This window comes from Drosophila arizonae, chromosome 3 (genome assembly GCF_054131065.1).
Source record: "Drosophila arizonae isolate 15081-1271.41 chromosome 3, UAZ_ARI_1.0, whole genome shotgun sequence".
NCBI lineage: Eukaryota > Metazoa > Arthropoda > Insecta > Diptera > Drosophilidae > Drosophila > Drosophila arizonae.
The window spans coordinates 6,375,379-6,391,540 of record NC_142923.1 but is presented as its reverse complement, the minus strand read 5'-3'; the positions used below and the strand labels follow the sequence as shown (position 1 = coordinate 6,391,540).

The 16,162-nt window shown below is 39.5% G+C and overlaps 1 protein-coding gene across 1 annotated transcript; it reads right to left on the bottom strand.

Moving 5' to 3' along the window:
* Positions 1 to 13,443: 13,443 nt before the first annotated feature.
* On the bottom strand, positions 13,444 to 15,492 carry LOC108609630 (uncharacterized). Its single transcript, XM_018001350.2, has 2 exons — positions 13,800 to 15,492; positions 13,444 to 13,711 (listed from the first exon to the last, which is right to left on the bottom strand). The coding sequence occupies exons 1-2, from the start codon at positions 15,347 to 15,349 to the stop codon at positions 13,702 to 13,704; spliced, it is 1,560 nt and encodes a 519-aa protein (XP_017856839.1). The 5' UTR covers positions 15,350 to 15,492; the 3' UTR covers positions 13,444 to 13,701.
* Positions 15,493 to 16,162: the final 670 nt, after the last annotated feature.

Genomic DNA, 16,162 nt, shown 5'->3' with positions numbered 1-16,162 from the left:
TGAAGGTAAAATTGCATCAGCTTCAGCCTGCTCTCAATCATTATAGATAATTTTAAAATTTGTATATTTTATTCTACCAATCCGCCTTTAAATATTGCATAAATATATCTAATTAGCCTTCAATAGAGTATTTAATGCCTCTGTATTTCAGCTCATCCAACATATTTGGTTCTTTTTAGTTCTGTTTTTTATGCCGTTGAACTGGTCTTTGGTGCTTTATGGCCTACAGTTTGTCAGCGCTTGTAATGTCGTTGGCTTCCAAGAATCGCACGATGAGCGCTGACCTCCATAGCTCGTTTCGCTCTTCTACAAAAAGCAAACGTATATGGTGGCAGTTTGTAGGCTGAGTGGCCTGGCTTGGCCAATTGACGGGCCCCACAAGCTACACGTTTCACTTTCAGCAACAACAAGATGAGGAAGAACAACAACATCAGCAACAACAACAACAACAACAACAACAACAACAATTCTGTCGACATCTTCATCTTTGGCGCATCCAAAAATGGCAGCAATTGTGAATTTGTGGACGGTGCGCAGGTGCAGAAGGCATAGAGAAACACATGTTAACTAGCCGGATTTGGGGCTTGGGGCTTGCGGCTTGGGGCAGGAGCAGGACTGACTGCGGATACAACAGGTCGCGTCCATTTGTTTGTGGCCGCAAATGTCAGGCTATAAATACCGAATTGGTATTGCCATGGCAATTGCAATTGGCCAAAATGCGTTTTTTTAGCTGCCTTTTTATTTGTTTGTTTTGGCCGCTACACATAATGCAAATATGGACATTTGTGGCTGTTACTGTTACTCTCATTGTGGTTGCTGTTGCTGTTGCAGTTGCTTTTGCCAATTGCATGCATTTCGCAATCGAAATAAAGTTGCACTAAACGCACTTGGTGCGCCTGCTGCAATCGCCAATTGCATTTACATTTTACATATAAATTTACATTTGGTTTGGCGTATTTTGTCTTGGCTCTTGTTTACAAATGGTGTTTTGTGTCTATTTTTAGTATGCTGATTTTTCTACCCTGTAGGTCTTAGAATATATGGATATAACTCGAAGGGTTAATTTGAGACTTGTTTGAGAATGCGACCAATGCTCTATATTCTGTAGATTAAATCAGATGTGATTTGAGTTGAGTTGAGTAAAAACATATTTTGTTGTAGGCAAAATATATAAGCTAAATAGAGATTTTAAAAACAAAAATTATATTTCAATATTATTATTTATATTTTAGGAAATAAACAAGATTACGAATTATAATTATTTATCTCTCATAAGATTATAAAAATATGTCAGCCAAATGAAGCTTGAAAAAATCGATCTTGTATTTGATATATATTTGTAAGAATATAAAAATATAAAAATAAATAATAAATATTATAAATTAATTAACTCACTTTTTCAATTCAAAATCCACTTCTCTTTTTATATTCAAAATCCAAGCTATCAACTTAAAAGTTAAAAGTTCATCTCAGTAAATATCTCATGTCTATAGGGCATTTCATGAGCCCTATTAGTTGACTTTCTTTGAGGACCACTTATATTTGCATTTAGGCACTTGATGATGTAATTTGGCAATTGTTTTGCTGGCCAGCAAACAAACAATTAACACACAATTTCCAATGGTTTATTAATGACATAGGTAAGACTACAGCTGCACATGTGTGTGTGTGTGTGTGTGAGTCGGTGTTTTCTGTACTTTCACCCACAATGCGAAGACAATGGGCATCAAGTTTTTAAAAATTTTTTTTTGGAAAATAAAAGTTCGGTCATTTGATATGGCTAACAATGGACACATATAAACACAAGAGACAGCCAGTCAGGCTCACCTGCAACGATATACATTTTTGATGTAATAAGCAGTGAAAAGTTTGTATACTTATATTGAGAAAAATGCTGATATAATAAGTGGATTCTGATCCGTTCGCTTTCGAAGCGGCGGCATGTGCCACACACACACACACACAGGTACAATGGGGAGAAAGAGAAAGAAAATGCAAGGTACAAGTAATTTCTATTGAACATTTAGCGCAGCTAATCGATTGTATAATGCATTGCAGCTGGGACAATTTATATATGTATACATAGCTATGAGATATGCATAGATGAATCATGGCTGGCACTTGGGAAAGATTTATGGGCACAGTGCAAGGCGTTAATCAATAGAAAAGAAACGAATAATATTGGAATGAATGAGGCGTACAATGATGCGGCATAGATCATGTGGCATCAGCTGCGGCTACAGCATAATTTTAAGGCTTAACTATGTATTTATGATCACATAAATAGCTAATGATTAGAATGAGCGAATGTAATGAATATTTCTGTTTATTAATTAATAATTTACTGAAGAATTTCTTATACAATTTTTGCTTTCATTATGTTATTATTTTTCTATATTTCCATTTAAAAAGTAAAAGCATATTTTTTTTATATACTTGCTCAACCCATTGAAAACATACATTTCACACTTCACATTTGACATTCCCAACTCTTTGGCCCATAAATTTGAAATGTAGCTCACCTCGCTCGCATAATCCTTACATCAATAGTTTTGTGGCCCCTGGGGTGCGATCATAACACGTATAGCCCTATAAATAATGACATTGTAAGACCTTAGGCAGCTACCGCACATCCGATGGCGGCTGCTCGTCTTAGCGCATTTCCCCTGCTCTATTATTATTAATATGCAATCGAATTAATTTATGCATAAAATGTTCAAATTTATATACAAGAGCCTCCAAGACACGCTGAGTACAGCTCTGAAGAAATGAGAGCTGGGCAAAGGGGGCGCTGTTGAGGTAGTCATAGACCATAACTCACTGAGACTGCGCAGCAGCAGAGGGTGGAGGAGGGTGAGAGACAACGAGATTTAGCCGCAACACGTGAACATAGTATTATTTTTATAAATATTAATTATGGGCAACCAAATGTCGGTTTTTTTCCGGGGGGAGACTGTGCGGCTCATAAGTGGAAACTTTTGTGTGTGTGTCAGAGAGAGTGTAACAGCAGGATGACTTTCTAGTGGAGAATATTATTTTATTTCTCAGGATTGTCACCTTTCACCAACAATGCGATAATGAAGTCAGCCAATTGTTGTACAAATGTTTCGGCTTTCTTCCTGCATGTTTCCCAAATGAATTGGAAACAGATCATTTATGGAAAACTCAAATCAATTGGTATTAGTTTACCTCTGCGCTGGAAAAATTCTAATCAGCGTGGGAGGTTTGTGTCCGCACGATGTGGGATTCTAATTGGAATACTATGATAGGTGCTGTTGGACTAGTTTCTTGCTTGCTTCATGGAGGACATCAATTTATGGATGATGTGTATGATGTGTATGTGTGTGTGTGTGTTTGGAATCTCTCTTAATCCCATTGGTTTCTCTGGCTTACAGAGCATATTTTACTTACTCATAGTAGTTTTATTATGGTTTTACATGTGTTTGTAGAGTAGTAGTAGTAGATTATATTAAATATTTACCTGTGAACTAGAATACAAATTGGAATTCGAGATGTTTTAATAATATTTTTTTCCAAAATATTTATTAATTTTTAAATATAATATCTGCTGTATCGTATTCTTATCTGCAAAACTAAAATTTCTGATCATATGAGTTTTAATTACTGCACCCTAAGATCTCTTTCTTCCTCTAAGATATGTACTTAAGAAATTTAAGTGAAATGTTTAAATGAAGTTATTTACAGGAATAAATATTTTGTTATACAAAAAATTCAAAAATTTAAATGCTAGTTGGACCCATAATCTCATATGAATTTATGACTTATTTACGATACAAATGGCAGCCATAAGCATCGATAGTTGTTATTACCACTCAAACAACTATCGAACAATTTTGCCACGACTTAAATATGTTGATTAATAGCCTTTTCGTTTAAGTAGACAAATAGACGCCAGTAAATTGCTCTACTTGAAGCACATGCGGCACTAGCTGAAGTTACTCCACAAGCATTTATTAGACAGCAATCCAGTTCAGCCAAAAACTAACTAACGAAACCGCAAGAAAATGCAATTGAATTGAAGCAAACGTTTTGCTGGCAGTTAGAAAATAGTTTGAATGGTTTCTTGGCTGGCAAATTGACTGAAATGCCATTCATCAGTCGCGGCTGAAATGAAAACATCAACATCCACAGACAGGCCGAAACAACAAATAACAAATTGAGGGTACCCAACATAAAAAAAAATAAATAAAAATAAAAATGTATGAAAAAGTGCGTGTCGTGCCAGACGCAAAAGCCAAGTTGGCCCAAAACGCATTTGGCACTTGGCTGGCAAGCGGCGTGACATTTCAATTAAAATGCTAATTTCGTAAGAGTTAGAGGAATTAGGTGGCGGCAGGGAGGCAGCATGGCAGAACATGGTACCAAACATCTTGTTAAAGCCTGGCCGAAAAGACATACATAGGTGAAACGCTGCCGGCAACTATTTAGTAAAGTAAATTACTTTATTAGAGGCAGGCCGTGGGCTTGTAAAAGGCGTGCCATGCGGCTCAGTTGGCTTGCAAGTGCATTAATCAAGGCCCCCACACACACATACACACACACACACACACACACACAGACCGAGTCACACTTAACTATCGCCTATTTGGAACCCACTGTATAGGCTTAGATATATGTGCGCACTTCATGCTATTACACTCACGCCCTGACACTCGTGACTTTTCTAAGTTAATTTATCATATATATGTATAGATGTATATGTATGGGCTTTTTGTTTCTTTCACCATGCGAAGCACTTTCTCTATGCCGTTCTCAGCTAACTGCAGCGTATCTTCAACGGAAGTTTAAAAATAAAACGCTGTCAGAGCAGGATTGCCAAGCAGCCCTTCATTTTCACAATTTCCACTCCACTTTAATTGTGACACGTGATGCTGCTGCGGCTGTGGCTGAGACTGAGGAAATTGGGAAATGGATAACAGTTGCCTTAGAAAGCTGACAATTAATCTCAGCAGTTGCAGCGCTTCAGTCTTTCCCTTTCTCTACACCCTCTCTCTCTCTCTCTCTCTCTCTCTCGCTCTCTGTCTGTCTGCGTATGGGCGCACTTTCAATCTTGCATAGGTGGGCTTTGAATTGGGAATTAGAGAAACTATTTCCAATTGGAGTCTGCTGATAGCTGTTGTGTGCGTGTGGTTCTCTGTGTGTGTGTGTGGGTGGGCGAGTGTCGCAAAACATGCGAGGCAATTAAGTTTGCTATCGTCCTCTTTCTTTTTTGCCAGTTAATCAATCGATACTCCAAGCGCTCAAACATGCTCATGCGTAATTCATAATAGAAGTAAACATTATATATAATCATTAATTATCCAAAGTCCTTTCTAATAAAAACCAATTTACTTGAGAGTATAAATAGATAGTATAATACTATTTAGTTGGAAATATTTTTAAAAAATATGCTGAAGGATTAAAAACTAATTGAATTAATTAATAAAACTAATTAAAATTGATCTAAATGTTTGTAACTTGAGTAACTTGAGTTAATAATATACTATAAAATAGATACAATTTACATACAATTATTTATAAATATTTTAAAAATTAAAAAATAAAATAGCTTTATATAGCATGAGCCCAAATATTATTTCCTTTATAAAATTTTTAGATGAAAATTGTACTTGAACAATAAATAGTTAACTTATATTTCTTAAATATTTTATTAATAAGTATACCCTAGTTATATTTGCCTTATTAGACTTACTTGCTACTTACTTGCCAAAAAATGTATATTCTTTTAAAATATAATACAAAATTAATAATAGAAAATTTTATTTAAAAATAAATTCAAATCTAAATAGTCCAATTATTACTCCACTTCACAATGTAAAATCTTTCTTCATAATTGACATCCAAATTCCTTTTCTTACCCGCGATGAACAAATTAATTAATGTTTAGTCCCGCTAAGAGCGTCGACAAATTAGCTAAGAAATCAAAGCAGCAGAACAAGCCATAAGAAGCCGGTAAGCAAGGCCCACCAGCCGGCTCAAACTGGCAACAATAGCCACAAGTTGCAAATGCAATTGATAATAAAAAAGGCCACAAACGAAACGAAATAAAGCAGCGAAAATCCCCAGCGACAAAGCAAATGAGACCCACTGCGCCGAGAATCGGTGGCCCCAAACCGGCCGCTGCCAGGAATTGTAAAGGCGCCAGTGCAGCAGCAGCAGCAGCAGCAGCAACAGACAAAGCTGTCCCAGTCCAAGTCGAAGTTGCAAGTTAAAGTTGTAGTTGAAGCGGAGAGCTGGAGCGAACACTGTTGCAACATGTCAAAATAAATCAATTGATTGATCTTGTTTTATTTATGTCCAATTCAATTTCGATCAATGAGCAGCGCACACGAATGCAGAATGCCAATGCAGCCAGCAGAGCGAGAATGCAAGCACAGATAGTAAGAGAGAGAGAGAGAGAGAGAGAGAGAGTGAGAGAGAGAGGGAGAGGGAGAGAGAGAGAGAGAGAGATTGGAGTGAGTGGGAGAAAAAAATAAAGACGGAGGCAGAGAAAGAGACAGAGCAGTGCGTGCTGTTTGACACTGGCGCTTCGGTTGGGGTGTTAGCCGGGGGCGCGCGTGCTTAAAAGGTTTCTCCTTGTTTCTTTGCGTTTTTCTTTAAGACGTCTCAGCTTTTGAAGAGCGAACAAGAGGCAGCCAGTTGATAAGGCAGCAGTATAAATAAGGAAATGCAAAGAGTGGCAATTTTTTTGGATAATGGAGGAATAATTATATCAAAGCTATATATGCTCTGTAATCAACACAATTAAAATTACGGATAGAAAAATATTAACGAATAAATGCAACATATTTCCTATAGCTAAATGCATATAATATGCAATTCAAATACGTTCATATACTAGAGAAACGAGCCTTAAGTACAATAAAAAGCTTTTAGTCTTCGATATATTCTAGCTTAAAATTGTCGCTTATTATTGATTAATATATTAAAATAATATTAAAGAAACATGTACATTAAAAATAAAAATAAAATAAAATATGTAGGTTAAATATTTGATTTGTATATAGAAATTGTTTAGATTAATTTAATTTTTAAGGAATATTTTTTATTGAAATATTTCAAAATAATTATTATAATGTATTTTAAAATATTTTTATGCATTATTGGATTAATCATAATTAAAAACAATGGAAATTAATCATTTTATTTTATTGGAAAATATATTTTTTAATAAATATTGAGATGATTGTTGTTGATTTGTGGTATATTTTTTTTTTCTTATTTATAAACATATATTTGTATAGAAATAATATTAATATATAGAAAATTCTTAAAGTATTAAAGTTAAAGTATTATTCAATTATGACTAACGGCATTTATTAGAGATTAATAAAGGAATATTAAAGCTAATGATATTTCAGTGAAAAATTAATTAATAAATAAAATTGAATTGCTGCTACTTGTATCACTGCATTATATAGATAACATACAATTTTAATTTTCATATACTTAGATATATGAAAACCTACAGAAAAGTTTCTAATTGACTAATTTGTTCCATATTTTTTATAAGAATGCGCCTAAAGCTGTGCTTTAATAACATTTCTCAAAATCAAAATAGATCAACTCAAATCGAGCGAAAGTCGGCATAACTCACCCACCCCAAGTGCTTATAATATCATATGCAATTTGAAATGGAGATAGATTTGGAGCTGAGTATCAAGGAAGCAAAGTAAATGCACTCCATCGTTGTATTTCCTTTAAAGAGCTTTGAACTCTGCAGCGGTAAACTCGCGGAGCAAAAACAAAGAACGGCAATAAAATAAATAAATAAAAATAACCAGACGCAACTTTTGTCATAATCATGCAAATTTCACCTGTGATTTTGGCTCTGTCCAATTGCATATTTTGTCATATTCAGAAAGTCTATTAAATATGTGCATGCCATGCAAATGCCCCAAACGATGGATAACCAAGAGTCAGCACAACACACATAGAATGGAGAGTTATGGACCATGCCGATACCCAGCAGGTCAACCACACCGAATGGGGTATGATCGATGGCGCAGCTGCCAAATGAAACCATCAGCTGTATGGCTCGATCAGCATACAAATCATGGCTTACAAAGCTGGCCTAAAGCTGTCGGGCAAAAGCATTTTAATGGCCAATGTAGGGTAGTTATTGAGCCACTGGGGCTTAGCCAATTCGGTGCAGCAACACTCATAACAGCAACTACAGCAATAGCAACAGTAACAACAACTACAACTACAACTACAACTACAGCAATTCGACTGCAAATCCAACTGCATTTTTTTGCATTTCATTCGTAAATCAATAAAAATCAAATAATACACAAACTGCGGGATCAATCACATTTATGCTAATGCAACTTACATAATCTGCTGTGTGGTGTCTCTCTCTCTCTCTCCCACTCTCTCACTATGTGTGTGTGTGTGGGTGGCTGGGTGGCATTTGGGTGACTGTGTGTGTAAAGGGGGAGGCTGTGCTGTGCTGTGCTGCGCTTTGCCATGACAAATTCAATTCAAATTTTGTTTTGACAAATTCGGCGTGTATTTGAAAATGCTTAGATAAGCTACATGCACATATATAGATATACATATGTATGCGTATATATGTACACATACTTGCTGAAGTATGAGTAGATATACACACATATGAGCTGCAGTCAAGTTTTGCAATTATAACAAATCCGAACGGGCACAATGAACGGCGCATATGTTTGGTTCTTGCACTTTCACTGCTTTAAAATGCATATCACCTACATTTTGTTGCTCGATTTGCTTTGGCGGTTGGACGGGCGGTTGGGTTCAGCTGGGTTCGGTTCAGTGGCCAATGGCTGTGATGCTGTGATTGGGACTGTGGTTGATTTCAGGGGGCGATTGAACCACCGTTAAACATTCTGCATAAGTAAGGAAATTGTTACGGGAAGACGAGTTACTGATGCGGATGCTGTGACCAGCAGCGGCAGATCCCATTGTTCTACTGCTGAATTGCAAATCGCGCTCATAGTTCGCTCGCATACTGTTCGATTCGGTTGCAATTTGCCGTTTGTTGGGGCAGGCAGCCCAACCAACCAACCAGAGGCAGAGCCATGCAGCCCCCAGTCAAGAGGCAGAGTCGGCGTCAGACTCTGAGCGTGAGCATCTGCTTCAGAATTTTTGCCTCAGGTTCAATCAACCCTCGTTCAGCGTTCAGGTTATTGACTTGGCCCACGTGGGTGTGTGGACAATATCGTGGTCAATGTGGCCTTGTCGCTTGCCCAGGTTGAATGTACCGTTGTGTCTTTGAACTCTCTCGCTATCTCTGCCTCGCTCTCTCTCCTTCATTCTGTCTTCTGTGTTGATCAGGCACTGCCGACCATCAACTATGGCATAACGCAGCAGCCTCTGCCGCTGTCGCCGCCGCAGTCGCAGTCGCAGTCGCCATGCCAGACACTCAGACGACGCCAATGAATGAGACAACGAACTCGCTGGGAGATGCCGCCGAAAAAAAAAGGAGAAGCACATATCGCTCCAATAGGTATTGTAGAAATCGTCAGTCGAAATCGAAATATACCTGACACGATCTTTCGCATGCAAATCGCCCTCAGAGATCACTGAGTTCGCCCAAGAGAGCAATTAACATTACAAATTTTTGGCTGCCTGAGCAAAATAGAAAAAAGAAAGGAAGATGCTGCCAATTAGCATCATGAGAGCTGAAGAGAAGAATTGATATTCACAGAGCGTAGACGAGACTTGAATGAAAGCGATCAGTGATCAGCGGGCTATGACAAAATCCTTGATGTCAACGTTCGTTGATCTCGCAAATGCGATTGCGATTGCCATAGCTAGCTCGCAGTTGTTGCCAAGTCGAATTCGAAAAAGGGCAAAAAGTATGGCTCCTAAATGGGAGACTATCTTAAATTGATGTGAAGGCAATTAGGGAAATAATTAATATGAATAATTAAATTATAGTCTTGATAGAGCTACTAAAAATTAGAGCAGTAGTTCAATGAAAGCTAGCTGTGTTCAAGAGCAACATGATGTCCCTAATCTAGTTTGACTGTGTTAAGCTTTGACTTTGCTTGAGTTGACATTAGAGCTGAATTTTTTTAAACTAAAATGTCAGGCTACAGCCGGAATTGATAAATGATCTCCCACTCTTCCACTCACGCTATAACTCTCTCTATCTCTCTCTCTCTCTCCTTCTCACAATCTCTCGTTCTCAAGTTCTTTCGGTTATAAGCGATATTTTCACGGTTAATGTATTGTCCATCTATACATATGTATTCAATGTAGTGTCGATATGATATTCTTAGTAAATAATAATGTATGTAGCCAATCGATAATATCCACATTATCCTATATATGCTCGGTTGATAAAATCCCAATCTACCACCGCTCGAGATAAGGTGGATATATAATGGTATTCCCACGCCATTACAAATAGTCGAGAGATGATCTCTCTATATATCTCTTGAGAGAGTCGATATTATGATATTGCTGTTTTACTATAATTGTATACACTCCGCTACCATATCTCAATATAAGAACGATAGATGATAACCGCAGTCTACTATATTTAATCCATAGAGGAAGTATACTCAATATATGTTAACCCTCTCTCTATCATATGAATATACATAGTCTTTACATGATATCCTCCTAAAGCTCTTCAAATAGACACAAGATATTCACTTTTTAGCTACACCTTTCACCTATAGCATAGCTTTGCCAGTTTTGATCATTGTTTTGTTAATTTAGTAGTTGCTTCAAGTTGTTCAGCAACATCTTCAAATTTCGTATGCCCAACCATGTCCACATCTAATTAATTACAAACTAAGCATTGCCCTTTGACGCCGCGCCGTTGTAATCTAATGAAACTTGTAGACTCAGATAGGAGTAGCACTGCGGCTAGCTAGCCTGGGAAGCGACATGGTCTGGCCTGGCCTGCGTTCAGGTGATAAATAAATTCAGGTATTAACTTGCCATATATTTTCATTATATGCGACACAGAAAGTCGTGTTTTATTTCAACACAAGTGGATTTTAATAATAAAATTTGTCTAATTTGGTACCCACTCGCCGGCGAGTGCAGCAAACCTGATTGCCCAACACAACACAGCTTTTTCCCAGGTGAGGCGGCGTGGCTGCCATGGATTGCCAGCTTGCCAGGCTGCCAGGTTGCCAGGTTGCCAGCTCGCCTGCCCACTGTCCAGATGCTAGATGCAACTTGTATCTGCTGTTGTGTGTCCTCTGTGGTACGTGCGAGGCGTCAATGCTTCATTTCCGCTGTCATCTTAACTTGATTGCAAGTTACGAGCGTGTTGACAACAACAACAACAACAATAGCTACAACAATTGCAGCAGCAGCAACAACAATCACTGCAATAATAATATTAAGTGCAGAGTCTTGCTCCGCATGCTAACGGTAATTGTTGTCGCGCATGCGTATGCCTGCCAGAGGTTATGTTAAGGGGTTAATGCCGGACCCTGAGGCTATGCCCATGTGCGGGCGGCTTATTAATCAATGCTCTAGAAAATTGCGCAACTCTTGACAGCTAAGCCATGACTCATGCTTAATTGGAAAGGGGGATTGGGCTACTAACCAACAGGCTACCCTACCTCCTGACCCTCCGCCAGCCCCCTCTTCTATGCTAACTGCAACAGCCGTGCAAATCTCACCCAGTTGTCAATTTCACAGACAACACATTTCAATCAAACTTTGCCGTGCCATAAATAAACCAACAACTGGACAGAGCCTCCAGCTCTCGCTGAGCCCCCCATGCACTGCGCAGAGTCTTAAAGACTTGCGCTTAAATTACAGTTTTGGTTTGTTGTTGCTGCTGTTGTTGTTGTTGTTGTTGTGCACGCCTAACGTTCACATTTTTCCACATGAAATTATGAAGTCTCCATGGCAATTAATACGCATGAGCCAGGCCCGAGTCTCAGCGAAGCTAGAGCTGGAGCTCTATGGCGGGTGCTGTCGTCTCGCATGTCAATTTGATGGCAATTAACTTCGGTTAGCGTTTTGTTTTAATAATAAATTTAATGAGCTGCCAAAAATGGTTGCAAATTTACGTGGCAATTAGCGAGCAAAGCGACACTTGGCCAAACAGATCGTGTGGTCGGCCGGACGACTGGACAGCTGGACGGTCGGTCGGGCTGCCGGTCGCTCACTGGCTTGGCCTGCTCCATATTGCTAATGAGACGCTTTTTTTTTCGCTTCGAGGCTTGGTCACAGTTGGCTGGCATTTCAGGCAACTAGCCAGAGGAGCGCTTGGCATGTGCATTTGGCTGTTAAATATCAAATAAATTGAACTGCAAGGTGTGGCCACTGGCCAATGTTATACAGTGGACTTTCTGCACCGCCGCTGCACAGATTGAAGCGGAAGAAAAACAAGTATTGATTGCTCTTAGATGGATTACCATGAAGCGGTCTATAAAAGTGCAGATGGATGTCTGTGTACTCAAAGGCGACTGTGGGAAATTTTTCATAAAAATCTTTCGACTTTTTAGAAAATCGTTATATGTTCCATATTTATGATAAACTCAAATTGACTAATAATTATTTTTATAGAATAATCAATGAGAATGAATTAATAAATTAGTTAACTTTATTTCTTCGTCACTATTCGATTTCATCGCTCCACCTATGTATAATTTACCAACACTATAAATATGTGAGACCGCTAACTCTCTGGTTAGTGGTGAGACTTAAGAGACAGTTATGGTTATCGATAATTATTTATCCCTGAAGCAACGGTTTCCCGTTCATAGTACATACATAGTTTAAAAGCACTAAATAGAATACGAAATATAAATATGAATATAAAGTGCTATGCTCATTTATTTTATGTCAAATACATTCGGTTTCACAGTGCATAAAATCTCTCATTTATCTTATACAATTGTCAAGTGTATTTGGAGTGAGAATCATTCGTGTATGCTGACCCATCAATTGATCAATGCATTGGTCAAATATATAAAACTAATTCAATTATATGTAAATATACCTATCACTTATGATATATAATTGCAAGTGTATTTGTAGTGAGAATCAGTCGTGTATGTATCTATCTATCAATCAGCGCCTTAGTCAAACAAATAACTAACTCGATTATCTATTACCTGATATATGATTGTCAAGCTATTTCTAGTGAGAATCATTCGTGTATATGAGTATGGCCAATCTATCAAACAGATTTGGTCAGACAAATATATAAAATTAACTCGATTTTACATTATTTAAACTATGAAATACAATTATCAAGTGCGATCATTCGTGTATGCTGACCTATCAATTGATCAATGCCTTGGTCATACAAATATATATAAAACCAATTTCATTATATATCATCAGATCATCTATATGCAGTGAGAATCATTCGTGTATATGGGTATGGCCAATATATCAATCAGATTTGGTCAAACAAATATATAAAACTAACTCGATTATATATCATATGATCATAAATATATATATAAGCTTTTAACAACTTGCAGCAGCAACAACTATTAATTTCGAATGATGCTTTCAAAGCTATATACATACATGTGTAGCTATAGATAAATATACATATTTATATAATATATATCATATATGTATATATATGAATGTATATGTATAATCGATGAGTATGTATTGTGTTTGGAGCATGTTAGCAATTGGTTCGCCATTGAGTCACGCTCGACTAGAATGCCTCTATCGTCTATTGCCGCGCAAAGGATAAGCACCGTCTCAGAAGAAGCTGTTAGGAGTATGTGTGTGTAGGAGGATAAACAAGACGTTCGGATTAGTAATGAATGGCCACCTGCCATGTAGTCAGCTAGCCTCACCTCATCTGCGGATGATAGCCGTATTGCTCGAGCAGCTCGATCTTGGTTATGGTGCGTTCCAGATGCACGGGCAGCAGATCGAAGTGACGAGCCAGGATCTTCCAGTGCACCATGTTGAAGTAGTTGTACTCGCCGGACTCCTGATAATCGCACACCACGTAGTGTGGATTGTCAGCCTGGCGTCGAATCCAGAGACGTTCGTATATGTGGAAACGCCAACCGCGCTCGGCCAGCTCGGCAGCGGCCAGCATTTGCATCATGTCGCCCGGATATGTGTAGAAGAAGAAGAACAGCAGCTCCACTTCCATCTGTTCGATCTTCGGCTGGGGCAACTCCCGTTCGTTATTGCGTCGGTAGTACAACGGTATATCGTAGTTCACCTCGTGCGGAGCACAGCGTCCGCCCTCCAGCGGCCCGGCGAAACTGGCGTGCAGCTTGTTCGCCTCGCAAGCACAGCAATGCGCATCCACATTCAGATCCGCCGCCTCATGACCGAAGATCTCCGAAAATAGATGCGGATTCTGCTGTGCCGCCTTCAAAGTGCTAGCCAATCCGCTCAAGCCATAGGCGCTCTCCATGCTGCCGCCATTTGAACGCTCTGAGCGCCTGCTATTCGCCTGCGGCGGCGTTACGTCGAAGGTCACACCGCCCAGCGGCACACCCAAACGATTGGTGCGCAAGCGACTATAGAATTTCATATTCTCGAACCCAGGCGGCGGCCCAATGTTTGGCACCGCATCGCTGCTCCTCTGGCGCGACCAGGCACGTTGATGCACTCCCACGGCCAGGAACTGTGTGTCGAAGATGCGGCTCTTCACGTACTTCACAAAGTTCGGGTACACTTCGGTCTCCGGAGCGTAGGAGCTGCTATTGAAATCAGTGGTGGCGGCCACATGGGCCACTGCCGGAAATTCTGGCTCCACCGTTTCCGTCTCACTGGAATTGGAGTTGTTCTTGGAGCTGCTGCTGATGTTGTTGCTGTTGCTGCTGCTGATGTTGTTGCTGTCGGTGCTGCTGTGCAGCTCGATGAGCAAATCTGGCACCGACACCGACTCTGGCTCTGGCTCCGGCTCAGGCACTGGCTCAGGTACCGGCTCAGCCATAGGCTCAGGCACCGATTCCGGCTCGCTAACACTGTCCGGCGAGGGCGTTGGTGGGGATGGTGTTGGCGGCGATGGTGGCGGCGGCTGCGTCACCTCAACATCATCATTAACAGCACCATCATCTTTATTATTATCGCCAACTTCATCATCGTCACTGATGATAGCCGTCCAGTCATCCGGCACGGTGGCACTATTGCTGTTACGCAAATCGTCCTGAGTGCCCGGCAGAGCCGGAAAATCCTCACGCAAAATGGTAAACTTTGGCGGCGCCGGTGCTGCCGGTGGCGAGCTCTCCGGCCTGGCCATATTCTTCACCACATCCACGTAGAGCGTCGACGGATTGAGAGTCAGTTTGGTCTCCGTTTTCTTTTTGCCCTCGGCGGAGGCAGCAGCTGCTGCAGCAATAGCAACCGCCGCTGCAATTGCCTTCGCATTATGTCGTTTCATTTCTTTATGTTGGTTGATTTTTAATTTGAACACTAAATACGAAACTAGTCCAAATGGATACAGATGATTTGATTTCAGCTTTCAAATGAAATATTTTCTCCAGCTATCATCTGTTTTTCTCCTTTTTTTTTTTTTTTGACAAGCAACAAAGTTGACAAACAAAACTGTCAGTGTCAGTGCTGGGCCTTTGTGATCGATAGGCAGGAGCGGGCGATAACACAAGCTTATCCGATACACTTGCGGCTCAAAGCTGCTGAGCCTTGCAGCCATTGGATTGGACATTAGCTTTTGCAAAGCGATCTGTTAACAATGGGACGAGAGTGAAACAACTCTATCTTGATAAGTAATATGCAAATTCTGAAATCGGTCAACATAAAAAATAAAAAAAACATTTGTTCGTTTTAAGATATTTTCTACGCAGTATTGCCCACGAAATCCCTTTACCACTTTTACTTTCCTTCAGAGTAGCTTTTATCTTACGAAGATTTAATTACAAAACAAAATAAGTATGAAGAAGCATTATTAATATCCCATCAATTTTGATCATTTTATCAATATCATTCATATAGATTCTGCCCGAATATCTGCAGCTGTTTCAGGCATTTTTCTTTAGGCTTTAAGCCTGCAATTAGAGACCATGCAACGGTACAGCTAGTTGCCTAGCCTTCTAGGCTAGGAATCAGTGCTGACCGTTTGCAATTTTAAAGATCAGCTGGGCATAGCGATCGATAGGCACGAAACTGTCGATACCATTCAAATTGTGTGCAAGTGCTTAACGAATTTTGAGCTTGCATGTGTGTGTGTGGGTGTGGG